This window comes from Chiloscyllium plagiosum, unplaced genomic scaffold (assembly GCF_037043375.1).
Source record: "Chiloscyllium plagiosum isolate Xiang-an unplaced genomic scaffold, Cpla_swu_hap1 HiC_scaffold_3, whole genome shotgun sequence".
Taxonomy (NCBI): Eukaryota; Metazoa; Chordata; class Chondrichthyes; order Orectolobiformes; family Hemiscylliidae; genus Chiloscyllium; species Chiloscyllium plagiosum.
Genome location: NW_028270141.1, coordinates 87,127,586 through 87,154,528, shown reverse-complemented (window position 1 = coordinate 87,154,528; position 26,943 = coordinate 87,127,586). Strand labels below are relative to the sequence as shown.

General features: G+C 39.9%; 2 protein-coding genes across 6 annotated transcripts in view; one reads left to right on the top strand and one right to left on the bottom strand.

Moving 5' to 3' along the window:
* The window catches only part of clu (clusterin), a 35,286-nt gene extending 19,405 nt beyond the window's left edge, over nucleotides 1-15,881 (bottom strand). Inside the window, exons 1-2 of one of the 3 annotated variants that reach the window (XM_043685127.2) lie at nucleotides 15,739-15,881; nucleotides 3,818-3,934 (exon numbers count right to left, since the gene is read on the bottom strand). In XM_043685127.2, coding sequence (XP_043541062.1) covers nucleotides 3,818-3,902 — 85 coding nt within the window. In that variant the 5' untranslated portion in view covers nucleotides 3,903-3,934; nucleotides 15,739-15,881. Of the gene's footprint in view, nucleotides 1-3,817; nucleotides 3,935-10,693; nucleotides 10,796-14,558; nucleotides 14,583-15,738 lie in introns of those variants that run through there. The other 2 variants (XM_043685136.2, XM_043685133.2) reach the window with 2 other exon arrangements.
* A 74-nt stretch (nucleotides 15,882-15,955) lies between these two features.
* Nucleotides 15,956-26,943, top strand: part of scara3 (scavenger receptor class A, member 3) — a 59,765-nt gene continuing 48,777 nt past the window's right edge. The window contains exons 1-2 of one of the 3 annotated variants that reach the window (XM_087981422.1): nucleotides 15,956-16,113; nucleotides 16,868-16,967. In XM_087981422.1, the coding sequence (XP_087837548.1) occupies nucleotides 16,961-16,967 (7 nt within the window). In that variant the 5' untranslated portion in view covers nucleotides 15,956-16,113; nucleotides 16,868-16,960. Of the gene's footprint in view, nucleotides 16,136-16,225; nucleotides 16,694-16,867; nucleotides 16,968-26,943 lie in introns of those variants that run through there. The other 2 variants (XM_043685113.2, XM_043685119.2) reach the window with 2 other exon arrangements.

Sequence of the window (26,943 nt, the reverse complement as noted above, 5' to 3'; positions counted from 1 at the left end):
CAGACGTAGACCACTTTACACACACACACACACATATACACTCTCTCTCACACTCACAACCCCCCATCCCAGACAGACAGACAGACAGACACACACACACACACACACAAAAACCCACATGCACACATCTACATATACGTTTGTGGGGTGAATTTGTACTTGCAGAGTTACAGTGTACTTTGCTCAAAAACTGCATGTATCCATGTAAGACTATTAACTCACTTTTTAAGATTAGAATCAGTCTAAACATTATGGCACAGACCGAGAACACATGGGGCTAACACCTTCAACATATTATCTGGCTAACACCAATTGTTACAGTTAACCTGAGAATGTAACTTTTAAAAAAAAGTTTTGTGATTTACATATGAAAGAAGTGAAACTATCATGGTATTCGAACAGATGAAAGACTCAACAAACAATCAAGGTATTTTCAATGTATAATTTCAGTTGCATCACACTGTAAACTTTTGCTATAAATTCTGTGTCTTACAATTGTGCCCTCCACAACCACCTGATGAAGGAGCGGTGCTCCGATAGCTAGTGCTTTCAATTAAACCTGTTGGACTATAACCTGGTGTTGTGTGATTTTCAAATCTATTTGGTCACTGTAAACCAAACTATTAGTTTCTGAAAGATATCAAAATGACAAATGAATAAAATCAATACCAACTGTCTCCCATGTCTGCTGAGATGTCAGTTCCATATAATTTACTGTTTGATCTTTGATGTTTCTAGAGATTGGTCATGTACAGCTCTTGCCCTCGGTTTCTACTAATTCTGGGCAAGATAAAACAACTTTTCACAGTTTACATTATCTAATCCCATCAGAATCTGATTCCACCATATTACTATTCATCCTTTTCTTTTCCAGTGGGAAATTATCCCATTGACGTAATCACTTCTCACAATACATGCCCTCCGTTCCCACAAATATCTGAATGCTCCTCTCTATTTTTTCCAACAGCTACAATATCTGTTCATACTGCAGTGACCAGAACTGTCGACGACATTCTGCGCATGACTGCAAATGATTTTTAAAAGCCAGATGATTCCACTAGTTTGCTTCACCACTCACCTTTATCTTACATTTTAGCACCCGGTGTTACCTTGGTTTAAAAACAAGTTTAATTCACAAATTCATCAGGTGATAAAGGCATTCCCATTATTTCATTTGTTCTTATTTGACCCCCAATATTTGAAGAGGCATATTGTGCCTGATTGCTCATTTCTGGCAGGTGTTACACCCTGTTCAAGTAGATCATATTCTGAAATTCAATCCATTTTTTAAAGAAGTCTGGACAAAAACGCTGTCAAAAATGGCTACTAAAAAGGTTACCAGACTTCTTTTGTGGCTTAGAATGATTATCCTGTGTCAAGATGGAATAAAGAGCATCCCATAACGATACCAGTCAACATCATTCTCTAACCAATTAAAAAGATGTTTTATTTTTAGTGAACACCCATATAAAACTACAACACAGAACCAACATAAACACAGCCCATTATTTCAAAAAGACCTTGAAATTGAGAAAAGCTACAAGATTAGACAGCCATAACCATCCACATTCGATTAAAAAGATCAATTAGGGAGTTGTGTGCAGAGAAACCTACCAGTTCAGCCAATCTGGAAAAGAAGCTGTAGGCCATCAGACAGAAAGTATATAACTTGCTCCAGGCTAAAGGTCATCTGAAAATTAAGCTTCTACATATTCATCTCCAAGAAAGCTCACAACCTGCTGTCAGCCTTTCACTTTACAAGATCCTGACTTGTAAAGGATTACATCTATTCAAGACACCATAGGCTTACCATATCAGAGACGGGAGATAATAAAAATTAAGCTGAGTTAAGAACCTGTTAACAAAAACAGAAATTGCTCTGGCAGTATCTGTTAGGGAGAAAGCAGAGTTAATGTTTTGAGTTTCGTTACTCTTTCTTCTCATGGAAACTGCCAGACCTGCTGAGTTTTGTCAGAAATTTCTGTTTTTGTTTCAGAGCTCCATCATCTGCAGTCCTTTATTTTATGAAAATATGTTAACCTGGTTTTAACTGATCTGTACATTTATCTTTACTCAATCTCCTTGAGATTGGTGTGTGTGTGTGTGCAAAACCAAGTTTATGCGGTGTTGTAATTACTATGGAAACGTGTGAAAATAAATAGTCTTTGCTTTTAAAGTTATAAAAGGTTGCTGTTGAATTATTTAATTTGAACAAGGGTAAGAAAGAAAAGCTTATTTCCAAATAGAGCATACTGATTATGGGCAGCAAGATAGCACATAAAAAGTGCGAGACAATAAATGCACTGGTATGAAAATGAGCAGAAAAAAAAAACAGATTGACATCGTACAACTTTGGACCATCATCCATCCCGGATAAACCCACAAAATAGAAAAGTGACAGCAGACCATTTTGGCTGCTAAATGTAAGCTGGCTACTTCTAAAAGAAAATCATTGCAATTTATCAAAAACTGAAAAACAAAATGATATTTCTCGCAAGCACAGAGGCTCAGTGGTTAGCACTGCTGCCTTACAGCGCCAGGGACCTGGTTTCGATTCCAGCCTCGGGCGAGTGTCTGTGTAGAGTTTGCACATTCTCCTAGTATCTGTGTTAGTTTCTTCCCGCAATCGAAAGATGTGCAGGTTAGGTAAATTGGCCATTGTGTTCAGGGACATGTCGGTTAGGTGCATTAGTCAGGGGTAAAAATGTAGGATGGGGAATGGGCCTGGGTGGGTTACTCTTCGGAGGGTCGGTGTTGACTTGTTCGGCCAAAAGGGCCTGTTTCCACACTGTAAGGATTCTCTTTTAAAAAAAAAGGGTACTTTACATACAGCCATACAAAATAGAAACAGAGTAGGCCATTCAGACCCTCACAATTCAATGAGAACATTGTTGATCGGACTGTAACCTCAGACCCATAATCCCATCTACCCCAACAGCTGGCTTAACAAAACTTCTACAATCTCTGCTTGGAAAATATTCAAGGACTCTGTTTCCACCACGTTTTCAGGAAGAGTCCAAAAAGATCATGACCCTCAGAACAAAGTTCACCACGTTTCTATTTAATTTTATGACCCCTGATTTTTAAGTAGTGACCTCTAATTCCTAGATTCTCCCTCAAAAGGCTACATCCTCTCCACATCTATCTTGCCAAGACGCCTCAGGATCTTATGTTTTAATCAAGTTATCTCTTACTCTAAATCTCAATGGACAGAGGTCTAGCTTGTCCAATGCCCTCATAAAAACAACCTCACCATTCCAGGAATTAGTCTAGTAAATCTTCTCGGAACTGCCTCAATGGACAGAGGTCTAGCTTGTCCAATGCCCTCATAAAAACAACCTCACCATTCCAGGAATTAGTCTAGTAAATCTTCTCGGAACTGCCTCTACATCCAATAATCACGCCTGGAATTTGAAATGTTATCTCAGACTCAATACACTTTTGATGTTCACTAAGTGCAATGTGAGGAAGATGCCGGCATGGCGGCCAACGAGTTTCCTACTTCAATGGAATTTTAAAAATCACTAAATATACATGGCAATGCACTTGACACCTTTATATACATTTACTGTCTGATAATATGATTGACAGTGTCATTCTGCTGACCAAACTAATTTTTAAATATTACTATAACTTTAGCAGAAGATGGTTAAACTAAAATACAAGAACACTAGCAGAAATTGTTTAGCACAAATCAGCACCATCAACACCAAGTTTGGAGGTAATAATGATATTCTATCTTAAAACTAACAGCAATGAAGGTAATAAAAGTTATATTTAGTTTAGAAATATTCACTGACAGAAATATATAACTTACTGTGGAGTTTCTCTGGTGGACCCTGTTGCAAACTTTCACTTGCAGCAAGCAGAAGAACAAGCCACACCGTGAACATGATTTTCATCGCTTTCTCAATGGGACTCAGAAATTCTCAATCTGAAACAATGATAAATGACGACTATTACAGTTGAAAGTTAAATCAAGAGAACAATATCCAATTCAATTTGGATTTCAAAAAGTCAGCAAAATGCATACCATTATGCATACATCAATGGCTTGTCACAACAAACAAATTACCAATTCTTTGCACATAAACAACTTGTGTGTTCTTGAATCTTAATATCATAATGACGGGTAAACAGACAAAAAGCGGAGTCTACTACAATTTAATAATTGCACGTTATGAAACAGAAAACCACCAATTGTATGCCATAAAAATAGAGAGAGTGATAATCTAGCAGACCTCAGTAGGGAGGAAACCTTGTACACTTTGTTGATCCTGCATTCTTTTCTAGTGAGGAAAGTGCAGGCCGTTTCATAATCATGGCTCACCCATCCAACCAGTAGTAATTTAGTGGGGATGTGGTGAGTTGCCTTGTGATTCTGATATCTTTGTCCGTACTCCGATCCCATGTTGGAATATAGGCATTTTGGGCTTTATTAACACTTAGCTATTTTTAACCTGCAGCTTGTTTTAGAAAGGTCTAATGTTTGAATTTTGAACCTAAATTATGTATGTAAACACCAATGGATATTCCACTCTCCCTTTTCAACATGAGCAATCATGTAAGCTTTGTAAGGATGAGAACTTGTTGACTTTGCTCATTAAGGAAATCAGGGCAAGACTTATACACTTTATAGTAAGGTCCAGGGGAGTGTTGCTGAACAAACAAGGTACATTGTTCCTTGGTAGTTAAGATAGTGCAGAAAGTGTTTTGTATTCTTTCATCTATTGGTCAATGCATTGGAGTATAGGAGTTGGGATGTCATGTTACTGCTGTACAGGACATTGGTTAGGCCACTTTTGGAATACTGTGTGAGATTCTGGTCTCCCTCCTATCAGAACAATGTTGTGAAATTTGGAAGAATTCAGAAAAGATTTACAAGGATGTTGCCAGGGTTGGAGGGTTTGAGCTAAGGGAGAGGCTGAATATGCTGGGGCTATTTTCCCTGGAGTGTCAGAGGCTGAGGGGTGATCGTATAGAGATTTATTAAATCATGAGGGGCATGGCAGGGTTGGGGGAGTCCAAAACTAGAGGGCATAGTTTAAAATGAGAGGGGGAAAGATTTAAAACTTATTCATGCAGAGGGTGGTGTGTGTATGGGAATGAGCTGCTATAGGAAGTGCCAGAGGCATTTAAACATTTAAAAGGCATTGGGATTGGAATATGAATAGGAAGGATTTAGAGGGATATGGGATTACTGCTGGCAAGCGGGACTAGATGAATTTAGGATATTTGGTCAGCATGGAGGAGTTAGACTGGTGGGTCTGTTTCCATGCTGTACATCTCTATGACTAAGGAATGCCTGTTTCTGCAATTTTGGGGAACATAATGTAACAACTTGGTGCAGGGGAGGTGATTCAGTCTCTTGTGCCTGCTTCACAGTTTAATGTGAAAAATTGGGGTACTGGGATAGTCTTATGGATTTCAGTTCTGCCTCTGATGTCCCCAAAGTACTGTACAATGTATTGCTACTGACAGGATGGGAGTACACAGTGGAAAAAAAAGTGGAAATACTCAATAACAAATACATTGTTGGCAGTTTTCTAACTGCAAAAGATGCTGGTCATGCAGCAAATCAAGTTTGTTGGTGATAAGGTAGCTTTAATGCTGCATTTTTCAGATGTCTAAAAGAGACCAAGAGGCAGGTTCTGCCAGTAGTCTCAGTATCAGTGTTTGCCGTGTTGGTTCAAGCTGCTGCAGCTACTATTTGTCACGGTGGTGTATATTGACCCAGAGGCAATGATGCCATTTCTTTCTGTTGTCAGCTAGTGAGTCCAAAAGCACAAAAACCAATGTTTAGGATTGTCCTGTCATATCTGTGAGCATCTTTGTAGTGGTGTCCTGCTACTCGTTTGCCCAGCTACCTCACCAGACAAGAAGACCCAACCTGTAGGTATGCCCAAGGCAGCAAGGTCATCTCTGCTTGCTGGAGTTTGCCATTGACAGGACTGCCATATTCGTGATTTTATTCTTTCATGAGATGCCCAGAATGTGCCACAAACAGCAAAAATGAAAAGTCTTTGAGCTTCTTTTCTTAATAAGTTATCCATCTTTCACCATTATCCCACCAACATCCTGAAAACACTGGCTTAATGAAACAAGATCTTGATATGAAGAACTGGCTCACGTTATTCAATGCACATATATTAGTCAGTTAACGTGGGCAGCTGCTTTCCTGGTGCATAGGTTCTGCATTAGGAGGCAGACTGCCTTCACTGTAGATCCGAGGTAGCAGAATTTGAATGATCAAGAGTACAGATACCGTACCCCATAACCACGAGTTGTTTGGCACATACAGTAAGGGAGAACAAGCTGCAGGCAACGGAGAGACAATCCATGAGTCAATGTAGCAATAACACACACTGATCAAGTTGATCTCGTATGCTTAATCCTTCAAGTGATAATTGCTCAAAGCTATCAATCAGGTTCACAATTAAATGACCAATGCTGATCAGTCAGGAAATTGTTAATTGACCTGAATATATTTCAAAAGGTTGGACTCTGGATGAACAACCTGAACAATGTCTTCAACACAGGAATCCAAGCAGAGATCTGTGGTGAAGATCAGCTCAAGAGGCATCTTTGTTTTTAAAAATTGCATTATTTGCCACTTATGAAGAGTAGCGGTCCAATTGTTCAATGTGACTGCTGGCACTTAGTACTATCTGCCACCTTTGCCAGTACACGGCACAGGATAAGGATAGTTTGAGATAGCTGCTACCAACCTCCTGTGTCTATACTGTATCTAGGGCTCATCTATGATCAGTGGTAAGTGAAAGGCCAGGGTCTTTACAGAAGATGCAATTATCTTATTTAATAAGATAGTTTATTGCATGATTGCAGTATATACAACTGCCATTACTAGTCACGCAATGCAGAATACACCTGGTCCGTTGCTCCCGATGCGGTCTCCTCTACTGGGGAGACCTGGCGCCTCCTAGCAGAGCGCTTTAGGGAACATCTCCGGGACACCCGCACCAATCAACCACACTGCCCCGTGGCCCAACATTTCAACTCCTCCTCCCACTCTGCCAAGGACATGGAGGTCCTGGGCCTCCTTCACCGCCGCTCCCTCACCCCCAGACGCCTGGAGGAAGAACGCCTCATCTTCCGCCTCGGAACACTTCAACCCCAGGGCATCAATATGGACTTCAACAGTTTCCTCATTTTCCCTTCCCCCACCTCACCCTAGTTCCAAACTTCCAGCTCAGCACTGTCCCCATGACTTGTCCGGACTTGTCCTACCTGCCTATCTCCTTTTCTACCTATCCACTCCACCCTCTCCTCCCTGACCTATCACCTTCATCCCCTTCCCCACTCACCCATTGTACTCTATGCTACTTTCTCCTCACTCCCACCCTCCTCTAGCTTATCTCTCCACGCTTCAGGCTCTGCCTTTATTCCTGATGAAGGGCTTTTGCCCGAAACGTCGATTTCGAAGCTCCTTGGATGCTGCCTGAACTGCTGTGCTCTTCCAGCACCACTAATCCAGAATCTGGTTTAGAACTCCTGTCTCCACCCAAAGACTGGTTACAACATTGGGTTAGCTCCACCTAATCTGACAATGCAGCATTAATTCTTACAGAACCATTACCTTATGCAACAGAAATGGATGGGTGGGTAAAATTACACAGGCTAATTGTGTGGTGGGAGGGTTGTGGGGTGAGAGCTATATTTGGTCAGTTTTGTCGTGTCAGAGGTTAGTAGTCAGGTATTGGGAGGGGTGTTTAGTCAGGTGGTTGGGTTGGCAGAGGGTAGTTGATTTAGATCAAAGGAGGTAATCAGATTTGGTTGAGGAGATTTTCAGGGATCAGTTCTGGGGTTACCTACGCATTAAAATTGGTTTTGATCAGTCTAAATAGTTGCAAAGAAGAGACACTTTGGACTTGAAATGTTAACTCGCTTTGTCTCCCCACAGACGCTGCCAAAATTGCTGAATTGCTTGAGCACTTTGTTTTTATTGCAGATCTTCAGCATCTGCAATACAGGTTGGTCTGCAATAATGTGCATTTCGTCAATGCAAACAGGCTGTAATGAAATCAATGAACAGTGGTGCTGTTTCTGAAGCACAAACTTTTAAAATGGGCGTTAGCTATAACACAACTGCATCACCACACTTGGTAAGTGCTATTTTCATTGTGTGATTTTTATATTGCATGGGGTCGCACAAGAACGCAGCCATTGCATGACAAAAGAACTGCCTGCATTTTGTTTTTATCTGGGTAACTATCAAGGCAAGTTGTCAGGGAACTGTCCAAAATTTCCGACTCTAGCTCAAAAGTGGGAGACATTTATGATGGGAATCTCAGTGAATGGTACTTGATATGAATGAGAATAAAATTCTGCAATTTTGGGCATTACCTCGAGTTCAATGAGTGGTATAGGAGATACAAGTCAGGAAATCATCACAATGGAGGCTAAATATTACAAAACAAAATTGATAAAACATTTCAGCCACAGTTAAGGTTCTGAGGAACTTATGACCTATCCAAGATGATCAAATAAAAAGGAGTCTAAAATGTGATGATCAAGGGGCAGATATGGGTATGCTGAATGTAACTCCTATCTGAAGACAGATGTCACCAAGGGATAGCATGTAGTTGAGAAAGAAAGGTTTTCAACTAGTGTGAAACGGGTGCAGAGTAAATTCTGATGCACAGATTAAAGGGCTCACTAGCCTGGTCAACACATCACACAGCTTTAAATGGTGACTGAAGAACCACAGCACTGTGTTTATCCCTTTCTTTATAGAACCTCCTGCCAACTGCAGTGCCAAGTATTACAAGGCCACTTGTGGCTGATTGGATCTCAAAGTTAGCAAAATGGATATCATTTTGCATACATCAGTGGCTTGTCACAAACAAATTTGCAAATATTTGATGTATTCATGTGACAGGATTGCAACCATTCTGAAAACACACTATCTTTCTTCCTGTTCACCGAAAGTGGAAAAGTTCTTTTGCAAACAGACAGAATGTGCTGAGTAGATAAGAAAGTGTAACCATTTTATTCATGCTCAAGTCAGAACCAAAGAGAACTAACACAATATGCAAAAAAAAAGGGACAGACATAATGCAATATTGCATGATTTAATAGCTCCCAAGAGCTCAGCATACATTGATACAGGCCCAAAGAAACACTGAATATACTGTCATTTCATACGTTAATGCTCACAAAAGGTTTTCCTTTGCTTTTAAAAATTCCTGTAGACCCAAATAGATTAAAAATGACAAAGAGAAATTCACAATGACAGCAGAACTGTGTACACGTGAGGGGTGGCACGATGGCTCAGTGGTTAGCACTGATGCTTTATAGCGCCAGGGACCCAGGTTAGCACTGCTGCCTCAGGCAACTGTGTGTGGAGTTTGCACATTCTCCCCGTGGGTTTCCTGCTACAATCCAAAATAATGTGCAGGTTAGGTGAATTGGCCATGGCAAATTGTCCACAGTGTTCAGGGATGTATAGGTTGGGTGCATTAGACAGGGGTAAGTGTAGAGTAATAGGGTAGGGGAATGGGTCTGGGTGGTTATTCTTCGGTGTGAACCTGTTGGGCAAAATGGCCAGTTTGCACACCGTAGAGATTCCATGGGGCAGCTCAGTGGTTAGCACTGTTGCCTCACAGCACCAAAGACCCAGGTTCAATTCCAGCCTCGGGCGAATGTCTGTGTGGAATTTGCACATTCTACCCGTGTCTGTCTGGGTTTCCTCCGGGTGCTCCGGTTTCCTCCCAAAATCCAAAGATGTGCAGGTCAGATGAATTGGCTATGCTAAATTGCCCGTAGTGTTAGGTGCATTAGTCAGAGGGAAATGGGTTAGGCAGGTTACTCTTTGGAGGGCCGGTGTGGACTTGTTGGGCTAAATGGCATGTCTCCACACCGCAGGAATCTGATTAGGACCATTTTTATGCAGATGCTAAACATCAACATGGACTGGCTGGGCTGGGCCTGTTTCCTTGTTATAACTTCTATGTAATTTTTTTGAGAACATCAATAGACTGTATTTATATAACAGATTTTGGTGGGGTACAAGTAGTGTAAAAAGTGGAGGACAGGTGCTATGCAGTGAACTCAGGAAGTATACTAGAAAGCAAAGAGTTAAGACCTAGATTGTAAGGAGTTCCATAGCGTAAAGGATATTGTTACCCCCAACGGGTGGGCACAGAAAGCAGTCAGATTGGAAGGAATAAGATTGGAGGGATACAGGAAGATGATAAAAGATGGTGTTAACCATGATGCAGGAGGAGGAAAATGACATGGCTGAGGGGCTGATATGAATATGCACAAAGAAGCTGATGTAGAGGTTGGAGGATTGGATCAGAGTGACGCCAGGATGAACAAAAACAAAATGAACTGACATGGAAGTTGAAATCACCAAGATTGAGAACGTGGGGTGGGCTAAGTGCACGTTGATAGGAGAGGAGACAGCAGTTGAATAAATGTGTTGCTGAAAAAAAAAGGTGCCAGAAGAAACAAACAGTGGGTTCTATTTACTGGAATAGGGTGAAAGCTAAGGTCAAATGAGCAGGAGTAACATTTGCCCAAGCTTGCATCTGTTCAGGGTTCAAAGAATGAGCTATCCATTAACAAAGTGCATTTGGATGATCCAACTCATGTGATGTGATGTACAAACCAAATATTTTGAACAACCTCTGTTAAAACATCAATTACCAAATAAATGAATGCTACTTACAAATTTGGTGAAGACAGAGTAATGCTCCAGATAAGGATGATGGAAGAGGAAAAGCATTTACAGTACTGTATAATGCTCTGTATTTAATACACAGCAAAATGCCTAAATGGAAGTGGAATAAATTGAATTTTGATAACAATATATAAATAAATGGTTTGTCAGACCTGCAATGGTACACATTAATCAGCTGAAAAACCTCTATATAGGGTTACATTTTCTACTATAGAGAGCCCTTTTAAAATCCTTGGAAAGAAATGGTCTAATTCTTAGTAATTAAAGTCACAGTTAATTTCTACACTTTGGGAAATCAGATGCTTGTACATTGGGGGTTGGTTAGCTGGATGACTGTTTACAACACAGACGATACCAACAGTTTTGATTCAATTCCTGCACAGGCTGAGGTTACCATGAATCATAGAATAGAATTATATAATCCCTATAGTGTATAAGCAGGCCATTCAGCCTATTGAGTCTACACCAATCCTCCGAAGAGCATCCCACTCAGACCCACCCTATCCCTGTAACCCTGCATTTCTCGTGGCCCAACCTGCACATCTTTGGACTGTGGGAGGAAACCAGAGCGCCCAGAGGAAACCCATGCAGACACAGGGAGAACGTTCAAACTCTTCACAGACAGTTGGCAGAGGCTGAAATCAAAGCCAGCTGAGGTAGTGCTAACCACTGAGCCACGCAGTGCTAACTCTCCTTCTCAACCTCTCCCTTTGACTGAGGCATGGTGACCCTCCAGTTAAACCACCAACAGTTGTCTCTCTGCAATGAGAGAGAGAGAGAATGGAATTGTGGTGACTTTACCTTTACACAGCAATCAGCTGGGTGGAATGAATGGTCTTCCTCAATTTGATGTTTCATAAGAGAGTATTGATTGTTTATAAAAAGCAAAGAAAACCCAATGGGAATTTATTATAGAAATTGAAATGGTTAAAAATTCTTATGGAGTCAGTTCATCCAATTCATCTTCTTTCAAAGACGTCAATTATCTTGCCAGCTGGAGATCCTCAGATATTCCCTGATGCTGAGTGACTCGGACTCCTGTGATGAGTGGTTCAGCTGCTAAAATGGGAAAGCTTAACTTCAAATCACTCCAACGTCCATGTGGATCGACCAAGCCCTGGAAACGTTTTATAGGTTTGGAGTGCAAATTTCTTGGAAAAACAATTGCAATTGGACCAAGATGTTTTACAGGAGTAAAAGAAATCAACTAATTTTACACAAGGGAACTGAAGTTTTGCAAATGCTAATAGGATGAGTAACTTTAGGGAAGGTCTTCAGGAAGTAGTATTTCTGGAAATGTAACAATACAAATGTAGCATAAACAAGTTAACAAAAATAATCTTTAAGCCATAGGACAGCCTTGATGGAGAATTAACAGTTATATTAACAAAGCCATACTAGGTTATCTCCTTTAGATTAGATTACTTACAGCATGGAAACAGGTCCTTCTGCCCAAAAAGTCCACCTCAACCCGCCGAAGTGCAACCCACCCAGACCCATTCCCCTACATTTACCCCTTCACCTAACACTACGGGCAATTAAGCATGGCCAATTCACCTAACCTGCACATCTTTGGACTGTGGGAGGAAACCGGAGCATCCAGAGGAAACCCACACAGACACGGGGAGAATGTGCAAACTCCAAACAGTCAGTCGCCTGAGGTGGGAATTGAAACCGGGTCTCTGGCGCTGAGAGACAGCAGTGCTAACCACTGTGCCACCATGCTGCCCATGTTTCCAAGTTTTGTGCAGAGCCACAGAAACAATCTCTGGTGTCCTGAGTTGCTTCAGGAACTATCTGCCAGGAACTTTGGACATTCACAAGGTTTTTAAAAAAAAAATGTAACTATTCTTATACCATTTGGATTTCTGATCGGATTGTGCTACGGCCAAAATACCTTATTCATCATTATGTATTTTATCACCTGATGATCTCTGATAAATTACAAAGAAGTCTAGTCACAAATCTCACTAATCCCAGGGTCACTCTGCTCCAACTTCCAAATGAATTTATGACATATTTAAAACCAGCACTGCAACCATGTCATTTCCCTAGAGGAGAAAATAAAGCTTCTTGTATTATTCTGTGGTTTTCTGGGCATTGTTTTAAATTTCTGCTGCTTGATCCAATAAAACAGACCCTAGGCAAAATTCAAACTGAAATATTAGTGTGAAAACATTATGGATTCATTTGCTAGCAATGCTTGTTATATTTTACATTGATGCAAGATATCATTGTTAATATAAACTGTCAAATTGTCTTTACGTCATTGTCACAAATGGCTGTTCTGTCCCTTAAAATGTAACTTAATCCTGCATTGTCAAATGTTGACTCAGTAGCAAATGTTGCTTAACTTTAAGCCTGAAAATTAGCAATTTAAGCCCCACTTCAGAAATGTATGCACATTTTTATACTGTCACTCAGTGTGCTATACCATTGAAGATGCTGCTCTCGCTCTCTCTCTCTGATGAGATGTTGAGCTGAAAGCCCAGTCTGCCCTTTTACCTGGCTGTAAGATTTTGAAGAGACAGGAAATTTCCCCGTATCCTGGCCAATGATTGTCTCCCTATCAATGTCACTAAAAGAAAGTATTCTGATCGATATTAGTGTGGTATGTGAAACTGTGTGGAAGAACATCACTACATTTCCTACAATAAAATTGTGACTGCTCCTACAAAAAATAAAAAGATGTTGATCATGCAGCATGATGAGGTTATGAGCCTTTCTTAACAGTGTGTAATTCTCCCTGACCTGGCTGGAATGAACAATATCTAAGAGCTAAGGAATCCACATTCTATTCCTCCATGGTACACTATAATTAAACCTGGTCATCACCTGGAGCCACAGACTTAATAGACACAGCTATAAATCCCATTACAAGCAGATCTTCATTAAATCCCAGATATAGTTAATTTGATGATTCAAAGTGAAAGGCATCAAGGATTACTTTCTAACCATACACAGCAAGATCCATTGTATTCTTTAATTTTACATTAAAAAAGGAATCACCTACACCTAAGAGCAGTTACATTAACAAAGATCTAATAATATTTTACAAAAGCAAAATTACTCCAGAAACCTTGAAGTAAAAAAATCTAAAAATTGCTAGAAATCCTCAAAACTGCCCTGACGAAAGGTCACAGACTTGAAATGCTAATGATGTTTCCCTCTTCATCAATGCTGAGAATTTGCAGCATTTTATTACTAATAGTTGTCGAAGGTCTAAATAAAGTGCTATACTGCAGGTCTTCATAAACATTAAATTTTCAGCATTCAAGTGATTTTTTTGGTGCCCTTCCCCATCTTGTGAAGCCATCATTTTATAGATCAGTATCCAAAGAGCTCAATGATCCCAATTTGTTCTATGTATCAGCACAGCTAATTGCTTTGGTTCAAAAATTAAAATTAAACATTATATATTTTTTTAAATGATCAAACCACATAACTACACCAATGTTCCGCCTCGCTTTAGAGCAGTTGTTCTGGTAAACAGTAAAAAAAAATCAGCATGTTGAGTTTCTGTTTTAAAATACTGTCTGAGATGCAGTCAGCCTGTAGCAGACTAGAAACATACAACTGCAGTCTGGCAGTGAGCCAACACCCAGAACAATAACCTTGACTATCCTAAACGATAGCCAGAAAGAAAAAGAGCTGTCTCCATTATCATGTTTTCATCATATTGTTACAGTAACCTTATTAATGACAGTTAAGAAAGGTGTTTAAAACCAAGTACCTTTTAATTTTATTTATTTAACTGATTCTGTCTATCTTGCTCATCTTCCCAAGTTTATGCAATGGTGACTACTGGGAGGGGTATGTTGGCAGCAACCACTAAACAAAGAATGACACTCACCCTCTACACAGTTCTTCCCATCTTCTTGCGTCTGCCTTTGTCCAATTTCCTCTCTCGGTAAGAGGAAAGGAAAACGCTACATTATTGTTCTCTTGTTCAAAACTTCTCACATCTAGCATATACACCCATGACAAAGATATTCAGCACTTTTAAAATAAAAATCAAACCGTGGGAACTGCACCATAGGCCGTTACTATCTTTGCAATGTACCACCAGCTACTTCCCCCATTCTTTCGGTAGAATGTTTGCATACCTATCAATTTAGCCAACCCTGTCGCGATAGTTGATTATTCTAGTTCTTAGAGTTTAGCATTTTTTAAAGGCAGGAAAATGTGTTTTACTTAAGTTGAACTTTTTTGCAAACCAGATTTTGAACTAATTTAAAGTCAACATTATAAATCTACAAGCTATTATCAGTCTCTGCAGAGCAATGTTCCTGTTTTGTTTTTATTAAATAATGCAGACTTTGTGTGCCGAAGGCCCTACCCATTTCTCAACGCAAGGTGGAGTAGCTACATTGACTTACAATGATGTGCCCAAATCACAACAATATGCAGTAATTGGACAACACTTCTGTGGAATTCCTTGTGGCAATAACTGAAGCAAGACTTCTCTTCAGACTAATTACAGTATTAGGCGTCTGTATATGCATTTTGCAGTCTTACCTCAAGTATTAGTGGCAGACAGCTCACAATAACTTTGCAACTTAGTTAGAAGCACACGCCAAATATCAAGATTCGTCAACTCACCCTTCAGTTCAAACTTTAGGATAGAAAATGGTTAATGCAACTCTGGCTCTGACTGACAAGATATAATAGGGTGCTGTTTACATTAATTCTTTCAAATAACATAAAAATTAAAATGAGCTTATATTATCCACAATGTATTTCAGCCTATTCCGATCGCTCAGCCTATTGTTTAAAGTTTAATTGCTCCAGGTTAAATTTGATCTTCATATGTTACAAGCATTAAATTTACCGTTGGCTATATCTACCTCTACATTACTGATCACTCGTCGCACTCTATGTTTTGGAACAACATTCTTCCAAACAGGATTGTTTAATTTAAAAATAAACTTAAATAATAGCTTATTTTAAATAATGTATGATGCAACACTAGTCAACAATTCCCCCTCCGAACCATTAACAACTGTAAAATAAACGCTTTCTTGGGTCCATACCTTGCACAGAGACCTGCCCCTGCCCTTCCTGATCTCCGCCTCGCGCAGCAGTCCTGGACCTTTTTATCCTGGCACTCAAGGTTACATTTACATGTTTTGCTGAGTCACCAATACGCAATGTTGAATAGCTTTCTGGGACTTTCTGGAAAAATCTACATGGACTGTCTTATCCAGTCGAAAAAAACCCCCCGAATGACTGGCATCCAAGCGTTCGGTGCTAATGCTGTGAGGATCCAGCAGTGGGCAACACGACACAGGCTATAAAGCGTGAAGGGAGCACAGACGTCTTCCACAAACAGCAGGGAGTTTTATCCTGGTTCACTGTCAATTATTTTCCTTCATCATCGCCTCTGAGAGCGTTTATGAGACTCAAAGGCACGGGAAATACTTAAATCAGGTTAAATGACCAGTAGGAATGTACATTCTGATCATGATAAGTTTTTATTTTTATGAACTTGCCGGGAATTGTTGAGGGATATTATCTTCTAATGTTGAGAAGCATTAGGAGAACCAGGCATTGAAAAATGTTTTTTCACGTTAGTTTCTAAGGGATGAGTTACACTTTGTATGTTGCTAGACGTTTCTTTCCAATTAGACTAAAGGGAACTTTGAACGAAACTTTTTACACTTTTAAGAGCTCTGATCTGCATATTTGTCACCATAAAGTGATTTTTTTTTTAAAAACCCTATTTGTTTACCATTTGCATCCCCCAACTGCGGTTACCCTGCAAGCTGACAACATGGTCGCTGCTTCCCTGGAAATATTTGTGTAAAATGAGCTAAGGTCACGGTTCTCCAAATGTGAAACATATCGCCTGGGCAAAAACGTCCAGCTTTCTTTTAAAAGTGAGGATGTTTATTCAGGCTCCAGAACAAGTAAGATTAGTGCAAGTTTTAAGTTGCAGTCAGCGTTTCTCAGACATGTTTTCATGAAGGAAAGTTAGCCGAAAGCTGGGTATGTAATCATGACGTGCTTTGAAAAAAAATCGTCTGTAATTTTTAAAATATAAATAAAACGATCATAATTAAATCTATACTTCAGACTTTTTTTTTGCAACTAATTGCATGTCTGCGTCTTTCTGTGCTTGTGTTCATTTCAACATTATCTGAAACGTTTATTGAATTACAGGAAGTTCTTGTCTGGCTAACTTTCCAAGGAAGGTTTTGTTTTCATGGTGCGATGCAACAGGCGTTTATTGCAGATAGAATACAATAACAGAACATGAAAGGTTAGTACTTTATCTCCGTTTCCTTTTGCTGAAAAGTTTGTGCGCTCAGTTTTTTTTTCGATACTTGTTTTCCATCTCTGCAACTCTACTAATGCAGTCAGCATTAAAAGGCATGTGTATATTTAATGTGCATCTCTCTACGCGCTCATTCTTGTAGCAAGTATGGCCCAGGACCTTTTAGAGTGGCCAAGTGCTTGCTTTAGAATATTGGATTAAATTTGATTGTTACCATTTTTGACATCATTGTTGCTATGGGATTGTGTTAACAATTTTCAGAACAATTTCTACTGTAGTACACTGCAATTGTGAAACAAGATTATTTGTCATGTAATTTTTTGGTGCAATATCAGTTTGTACTTGTTCAAACATTCTACATATATATATTTGTGAATAGCATTGAGAATAGAGCATTCCCTCAAAGGATATTCACTATCAAGTAAATGTGTCATTTTAATCTCAATAACTAGTGGAATAGATAGCCTTTAATAACCAGAAGGGTAGAACATACAGCTGCAACTAGATAAAGCTAGATAAAACCTTGCTTAGATCACAGCTGGAGCACTGTCTCCAGTTCTTGGCCTCCCACCCTGGGAAATATATATTGTTCTGGGAAAAAATGCATTTTGGGTTCACCAGGGTATTATCAGGAGTTTGAGTTAAATTACAAGGAGAGATTACATCAACTTGAATCATTGAATGGTTACAGTACAGACAGTGACCATTTGGCATGCTATGTGTGGGCCAGCTGTTTGTAGGGAAAATCATTTAACCTTACTCCTTCATGTGTATCCCTACCTCTCAGATTTTTGTTTTCCGTTTCAGGTGCTTTTCTAAAGCCTTTTTTGAAAGCCATAATTATACTTCATTTACACTCTCAGGAAGTTCAGTAAGGCTTGTGTTCTCTGGCATTAAAGAGTAGTTTGATTAAGCATTTTAGAATTTTGAACATAATTTGCAGGATAGGCAGAAATAAACAATTTCTGCTGGTGGGAGAATAAGAACACAGGAGCAGGAGTAGGCCAGACTGTGCTCTGCTTTTCTATATCATGGCTGATCATCTACCTCCACTGTATTCCTGCACCATCCCCATAATACTCCTTGGTCCTTTGTCCCATTAATCCCTAGAATTTCATCTATTTCAATCTTGAACATTGAGCTACCAAAGCTCTCTAGGACAAATAATTCTAAAGATTTACCAATATCTGAGTGAAGAAGTTCCCTCTCACTTCAGTAATAAATGGCATAACTCTTATTTGAAGATTGTGACCTTTGGTTCTAGCGCACCCATCAGCCAGCGGAAACATCCTTTCTGCCTCTACTTTGTCTATCACTTTACCAGTGCTTCAAGTTTCAGTGTGATGAACTCTCAGTCTTCTTAATTATAGAAAATAGAGGCCCAAGTTCTTCAGTCTCTCTTCTCATAGGACAACCTACTCATTCCAGAGATTAGTCAAGCGAACCTCCATTGCATTCCCTCTATGGCAAGCATATCCTTCATTAGTAGAGGACAAAAACTCCACACCCTTCTCCAGAAGGGAGCCTCATGAAGGCTCTATACAGTTGAATCCTGTACTCATGATATAAAGGTCAATATGCCATTTGCTTTCCTAGTTGCTTATTGCACATACATGCTTGGGTAAGTGACTTATGAACGAGGAAACTCAGGTCTCTTTAAATGTGAATATTTCTCAAGCTCACACCATTTAACAAATACTCTGCTCACTTCTATTCCTTTTACCAACATGATAAATCTTGCACGCGTCCACTTTATAGACTGTCTGCCATATTCTTGCCCATTCATCCAGCCTGGCCAAAACCAATTGAAGCCTTTTTGCAACATCCTCATGTAACACATGCCCACCTGCTTTGTGTTATCCACAAACTTGGATACATTATGTTTGCTTCTGACATGTATCATTGATGTAGAGTGGGAAAAGCTGTGGCTCAAGCACTAATCAGTGCAACACCTCACTAGGACCTTAGAGCCTGCTAACGTGAAAATGACCTATTTATTCTTACTGTTTGTTTTCTTTCTGTTCACTATTCCTCAGTCTGTGCCAGTACACTCACTCACATCTCATGAGCTCTAATTTTATTTACTAACTTCTTGTGAGTCCTTTGTAGAAAGTCATCTGAAAACACAAACATACCACATCTCTTGGTTTCCCCTTATCTACTCAGTCAGAAACATGTTCAAACAGATTTGTCAAATGTGACGTCCTCTTTGTAAATCTATGTTGGCCCAGCCTAATCAAATTATTATTTAAATATCCATTTATCACATCCTTTATTATAGAATCAAGTACTTTCCCAACGGCCAATATCAGACGAAGAGGTCTGGAGGCTTTTTCTGTTCTTCCATTGTTTAAATAGCGCAGTTACATTTGCAACCTTTCAATCTATAGACACAGTCCCGAACCTATAGAATTTTGAAACATGATCACTAATACATCCACCATCTCTGTGGCCACCTCCATCAACACTCTAGGATGTAGATTGTTGAGTCCCTAGGATTTGAGAACTTTCACTGTTATTAATTCCTCCAATGCTACTTTCTTACAAATACTAATTTCTTCTCATTAGTGTCTTAGATCCATTATTTCTGCGATCTCTTATGTCTCCTCCTCCACAATAGACACAGTAATTATTTAGCTTCCTGTCATTTCCTTATTCCCTACTATAAAATTTCCTGTGCCCGATATTTGCTTTTGACAATCTTTTCCTTTTTCGGAGCCTATTGTCTTTATAAAGGCTCCTTGCTAGTTTACGTTCATATTCTAATCTCCCTTTCTATACCAAATTGTTGATCATCTTTTGACAAATTCTAATCTGTTTCTAATCCTCAGGCTTATTACATTTTGGTAACTTGATCAGCCTAATATATTCTTCGACCTAATATATTCTTCAAGTATATTTGTTAGCTAGAGGTGTTTCACCTTTCCTGTTGAATTTTTGTGCTTTAAAGCAATGTGTGTTTGTTGTAAACAATGCATAAATTCATTAAATACTAGCTATCACCAGCGTTTCCCCAATCCACCCCAGTAAACTTGCATTTCGTACCTTTGTAGTTTTCTTTGTTTACTTTTAAGACCCTAGTTTTTGGATTTTTCCTTAAAAATCAGAGCTTCATCATTTAGTAGAAGCAGATCATTTTGAGTAGGATAGTAAGTATGTGGAACTCATTTCCACCAACAGCAATAGATGCTACATCAATTAATAATGTAAAATCAATGATCTAAGCAGGATTGGATTAGATTAGATTCTGTACAGTATGGAAACAGGCCCTTCGACCCAACAAGTCCACACCAACCCTCTGAAGAGTAACCCACCCAGACCCTACCTCCTACTACTACGGGCAATTTAGCATGGCCAATTCACCTGACCTGCACATCTTTGGATCATGGGAGGAACCGGAGCACCTGGAGAAAACCCCATGCAGGCACGGGGAGAATGTGCAAACTCCACACAGTCACCCGAGGCGGGCCCCTGGTGCTGTATGACAGCAGTGCTAACCACTGAGCCACCGTCCCGCCCGAGTATGAGCTTGGTTTATTGTTGTCACATGTATGGAGATACAATAAAACATGTTGTTTTGCATGCTATGCAGGCAGATTGTTCTGCTCCCCGATGCACTTTGTGTGGTACAGAGTATAGAATACAGTATTACAGCCACAGAGAAGGTGCAGAGAGAGAGAGAGAGAGACCAACATTAATATTTGAGAGGTCTGAGTATGGAGTGCTATGACATTAAGGTGGATCACTGCTGTTAGGATGCAGATCCAATGTGATCTATTTGAATGACCAAACAAGCTTGAAGGACTGAATGAGTGCAGCTGTTCCACTGTTTCAAGATCCTGAGCCCAGGTTACATCAACTACAAATTTGAGGTAGCAATTGAGAGCACAGTTTCTTGTAGAACCTTTGATCTACAACTGTATGCAGGAAATATAGAGTTCCCACTACATTGGCATGGTTTCTGCAATTACAGGGTCCCAACTTGTAACTTGTGAATTTTGGTGAGGACAAGGATGACTTTGGTGGTAATGCTCGTTCAGTCATAAAACCACTACCAGTACTCACTGACTGTGTATCCGAAAAGCTGAGCTGATAGTTATTATGTATTGCACTAAGACTAACACATGCTCAACTGCAGACGACTGTTATTGAGCACACTTTATTTACACTTATCAACAGTGAGGGAAATACAATAAAATGCTTGAGATCTAGTCTTTTTTACACTTACTCCTCACTTGAATAATACTTGTACATGTACCATTTTATATTTTAACATATATATGTTTCTAGAATGTCCATGATTAAACTAACGTTGATGATACCTGAAAATTTAAGTTGGGTTGCTACTTTTACAGCCAAGTGCTGGCAAATGAGACTAGATTAATTCAGGATATCTGGTCAGCATGGACAAGTTGGACTGAAGGGTTTGTTTGAGCAGTATGAGCAATGGATTGCTCATATACAGTATGAGCAATGGATTGATTTAAAAGTTTTTAAGATATCTTACCACTAGTGTGTTGTTAATAAAATATTATCATTTAGCAAGAAAGAATGAAAATAGCATGGGCTTTCAAGTCCTGAAGAAGGGCTTATGCCCGAAACGTCGATTCTCCTGTTCCCTGGATGCTGCCTGACCTGCTGCGCTTTTCCAGCAACACATTTCCAGCTCTGATCTCCAGCATCTGCAGACCCCACTTTCTCCTGGGGAAAAACCCTTGGCTATTCACCGTAACCGTGAGTCTTGTAATTTAATAAACCTCAAAAAGGTCACCCCTCAGCCTCTGACACTTCAGGGAAAATAGTCCCAGCCTATTCAGCCTCACCCATATAGCTCAAGCCCTCCAATTTTGACAGTGTCCTTGTAAATCTTTTCTGAGCCCTTTCAAGTTTCACAACATCTTTCCTATAGCAGTGAGACCAGAATTGAACACAGTATTCCAAAAGTGGCCAAATGTCCTGTACAGCTGCAACATGACCTCCCAACTCTTGTACACAATGTGGTGACTATTAAAGGCAAGCATGCCAAACAACTTCTTCACTATCCTGCCTACCTGTGATTCCACTTTCAAGGAACTATGAACCTGTGCCCCCTTTTGTCAGTCTTCCTCTTTCAAGTAACTTAACATCATGAAACTGGAAGCAGGCCCTTTGGCCCATCAAGTACACTCTGACCCTCCAAAGAGCATCCCACCCAGACCCACCCCATCTCTGTAACCCTGCAATTCCCATGCCTAACACACACAATGGGCAATTTAGCATGGCCAATATACCTGGCCTGCTCATCTTTGGACTGTGGGAGGAAACCGGAGCATCAAGAGGAAACCAGTGCAGACATGGGGGGAATGTGCAAACTCCACACAGATAGTTGCCCAAAGGTGGAATTGAACCCAGGTCCCTTGCGTAATGCGGCAGCATTGCTAACCACTGAGCCACTATGCTGCCCACTTTCTTCCACATCATCACCTTTCTGTTATACCAAAACTAACACATGATCAACAGCACACAGCGAATATTGAACTAGATTTATTTATACGTCCTCAAATGAGAAGCCATTGTCACAAACTAATCTGACCTTTAAACATGCTGCAATTGGTAACATTAATCAGTCAATACCTATAGAGTCATTGGTGTAATTTTGTAGTCTTGGTCTGAATTTTCAATTTGAGGGCAGGAGGTAGAAGCCCGGATTGTTTCTCAGTCTTGATCTGACCCATGGGCTAACAGTCACTCACTGGAATTTAGACTGGTGGCAAGGAGACACATTCCATGTCCACTTAAAGGTGGAAAGTGGGCTTTCAAAATGCTTTCAAAGTGGCAGGAAGGTGGTGGCAGAATATCTTGGAATTTCCTCCACAGGATGGCCTTTACCTGGACTCATCCATGTCAGACAGGGAAGACATGTAGTTGTCTTGCGACCGTCGCCCAGCTTGTTGCTGGTTGGCTCCCTCCAGGTAGTAAAAGCTTCAAAGATACCCCCTCCCAATCACCTCTGGCTCCACACTACCCCCATTGCATCAGGAAACTGGGAGTGACTGGGAAAATCCTTATTTACTGTTAACAAGGCTCCAATTGCCTGTCATTCTAAGCAGGAATGATATATGGTGAAGAGAATGTGAACCAAATTTGGCAAATAAGTGCTATTTTTAATTTTCTAACTCATTCCTGAAACATAGGACCCCAGTAGAACTTCAGAATCAAATATTGTGTGCTAACAGGAATTTCTGCCATCTGCAAGGGATAGGGCAGAAATGAAGAAAGAAAGTATTTGGAGTAATTTAGCAATCAGTTAAAGCTTTGCTAATATTGTTACCAGATATCTAGTTCAGAGGAGATTTTTCTTGGAGCTGGAAATGTAATCCAAATTTCAAATTAAAGCTGTATTGTGGCTTCAAATCATTTCATGTACAACACAACTCATTCCAATGATATCTTGGTTGGACTATATGCAGAATTTTTAAACAGACACAATTTTAAAAGAAGTGTAAAGCTTGGTATCTTACAGAAAAAATAATTTTATGTAAATCAAAAGGAAAAAAGCACAGAAATACAAGAACTGAATTTTCCATGGACTAATGGCAAGATGCCTACAACTTTCCAATATGTGCTGTTTTCTGGTGTGGTTTGTCACTGCCAGCACTATTCAAAAATTATGCTTTTAACTTTCTCATTTTGTTCAAACTACAATTATGCTAATACAAATTAAAATTAAACATAGGCAATTCAGACTTATTCTGTGATTCGCTGGAATGTTATTCACTAGCTTTTTGCCCAAGGCTGCAATCCCTTGCTGAGATTTGCTCAAGAACCACTCTGTGGAGCACTCACTTTGGAATGATGGGGGTCATCTATGATCCTGATTTTAATAATCATTTTAATTAGTAAAGAACAGTAGTAGGTGCTAATAAAGAACCAATCACCTCTGCACAGACAAGAGATAAGAGTCCATAGGCAGAATCTTCTGAGCCCTGAACAATGTAGGCATTGGTGAAGAAGTCAGAAGAATCACATGAGATTGCCATGAGGAGCTTCTTGACATCAAGAGCAAAAAGTTCCCTTTTCTAACCAGATGCTGAACAGTGGGATGAGATTATCACCAGTGAGTGGTGAGAAGCCTATTTGCATGCACCTACTTGTCATAATATCCTCATTATTCTGTCATTTCGCCTCATTGATATGCTTTCCCATTCTCCCATCTGCCAGACAGAAACTAAACATCGACCATTCCTGATATGAAAATCAAAGCACTTACCTGGTGGCTCCAGCTTGCTGGTTGCTCCTCTGGCCCTCCATTTGTCACCAGCATCTCAGGGCATTCTTCATGGTCAGTGATCACATGTAGGCTCATCCACTAGGATAAAGTGTGTTGCTGGAAAAGCGCAGCAGGTCAGGCAGCATTGAAGGAGCAGGTGAATCGAAGGGCTTATGCCCGAAACGTCGATTCTCCATTCACTAGAATGCCCAGTTTCCCCTCAGTAAAGTTGGTAACATGTCTGAGCCAATTGAAAGGAATCACGAAGGATAGCTGTAGACTGCCAGCATTGTGTAAAGATGATAGTGCCTGTATTAGAACTTCTTCAGTACTGCAAAAGAGAAACTGCCTAATTTATGTACCTATGTCTATTCATGTGAGAAATGAACTTATAACCTCCTGATTTAAATGCAGGTTTGCTGTCTTGAGCTGAAGTTAATATCTAGATCAAATTATGAGAGACATTTATCCAAACTTCTGCAAGCCTAGCCATTCCTTTTAGTTATGGCTTTACCAACAACACAGTTTTATAAAATATTGACAGATTCATCAATGTTTAGCATCGGAATGCAATCCCACAACCAACAGATCTGATTTAAGTAACAGTCCTGCCAAAACCAGTTGTGGATGGTAGTAGACAATTGTGGAACTAACAGAAGCAGCAGATACCATAAACATTCCCATCCTCCTTGAGAGGGTAAGGACAATAATACAAGAGACCAGGTTGAAGCATTTGCATCATTTTCACCCAGAGTGGATGATCCATCACAGCCTCTTCTTGAGGTCCCCAACATTATAGAACATAGACACCATTCTTCAGCCAATTTGATTTACTCTTTTTATATCAAGAAACAGCTGAAGGTACTGGACACAGTAAAGGCTATGTGTCCTGATAATGAGCCAACAATAATACAGAAGATTGTTCTTGAAATAGTCACATCTCTCTCCATGTTTTGCCACCATCACTATCCAGTGGAATTACCCGATCATGTGATGTCCTGTTCAGACAAAGTGGAACAAATCCATTCTTGCTAATGATTGCTTCTTGGAAGGCGTCATCAACAGTATCATCGAGCAGTAATAACCTGCTCACTGAAGCTCAGTTTGGGTTCTGCCTGGGCCATTCAGTCTCTAACTTCATGAAGGCCTTGGACAAACATGGACAAAAGAGCAGAATTCAAAGGGAAGTCAGACTTGATTGATTGTAATGACTTCAAGGTAGCAGTTGATCAAATGTAACATCCTGGAGTCCTTACCAAATTGAAATCAATAGGAATTGAGTGAAAATTGTCACTAATTCTCTCAGAAACTTTGGGGATATAATGCAAATGGCTGAACTTGATTTTTTATAAGGAAAGATCAGCAGTTCGGAGAGCAGACGCAAGCTTTGCTTCCATGATGCTGATTATACTAAGAAATCTCATAATAATCTTAGCAAATGTTAGTAGTTTGTCAGTTGACATCTCTAATGTTAGGAAATGTACTTTTGGTACATTAATGGTGTATGTGCATTGTTTGATATTGTACCTTCTGAGGTTTGGAACTGAAGTGTAGGTCATGCTTGATGGAACCCCAAGGTAAGAATATGAATAATTGTGGAACAGTTTTGTCTCAATTCTGGAACAATCAGACCTTCTATGTGAAGCCAGATATGAAACACTTGCAGGAACTCAAAGTCAGTTTCTTCCTTCTGTGCAGCCTTTTAGTGGAGGAAAATGCTTCAGTTTCAAATAACACTGTCCTCCTTTGATGTACCCTCTGCAACACAACTGCAACTCCTCAACATCAAAGGAGCAATGTTGCCACATGTTTCTACGGACATCACAGCTTTCTCTTTAAAGGCAAATTCCAGCCTTTTAAGAGCAGCTGTTACTCCGGAATTCCTGTTCCTGTTCCTTGTTGTAAGTGGGTTGCTACAAGCTGAGCTCTCTGTGAGTGCCACTCTCTACCCAGAATAGGGGGAAAGACTGCCATTGGAAAAGTTAAAATAATCTGCAGCCTGGGGTCAATTTTTGTTTTGCCAGAGTTACAAAATTGAGCTTCAGAAAAGTTTTTAATTAGTAAGAAAGAGATAAATTGTATCTAATGAATAATCATTTTTCCTAATTTCAAATTGGGGTTCTGCACATGATGTTTCTGAATGGATTAATTGAGTCAGTCAGTAAATGACTTAAAGCACATGTGAGTTCTGAAGAAGAATCATACTGAACTCAAGAAGTTAAATCTATTTTTCTCTTCACAGTGCTGCAAGACTTACTGAGCTTCTCCTGCACTTGCCTTTTTTCACTAAAGGTCTCCAGCATCTGCAGTACTTTACTTGTATTAGAGCACAAATGGAAATGTTTCATGAGTAAGACCTCAAAACCAACTCCAAGCTCATCAGCTACAGAGTGTGTATGCAGTTCTGGATATAGCGGAGATGTGAACAATGAACAGCAGACAGCTCAGGTGCTCAGAGAAATCTTAACAGTGATGCATTGGCAAAATCCCACAAATTCAGTGGCAGGATAAGCACTCCTATATCAATTTCTCCTCTCAGGCCAACATTTCCACCATTAAGGCACTGGTTGTGGTTAATCTGCTGTAATGATTGGGCCACATTTTCTGTTTGCCTGACCGAAGACTCCTCAAGTAAGTGCTCTACGTAGAGCTTTGTCATGGCAAGTGTCTGCCAGGAGGGCAGAGAAAATGCTTCAAGGATATTGTCAAAAT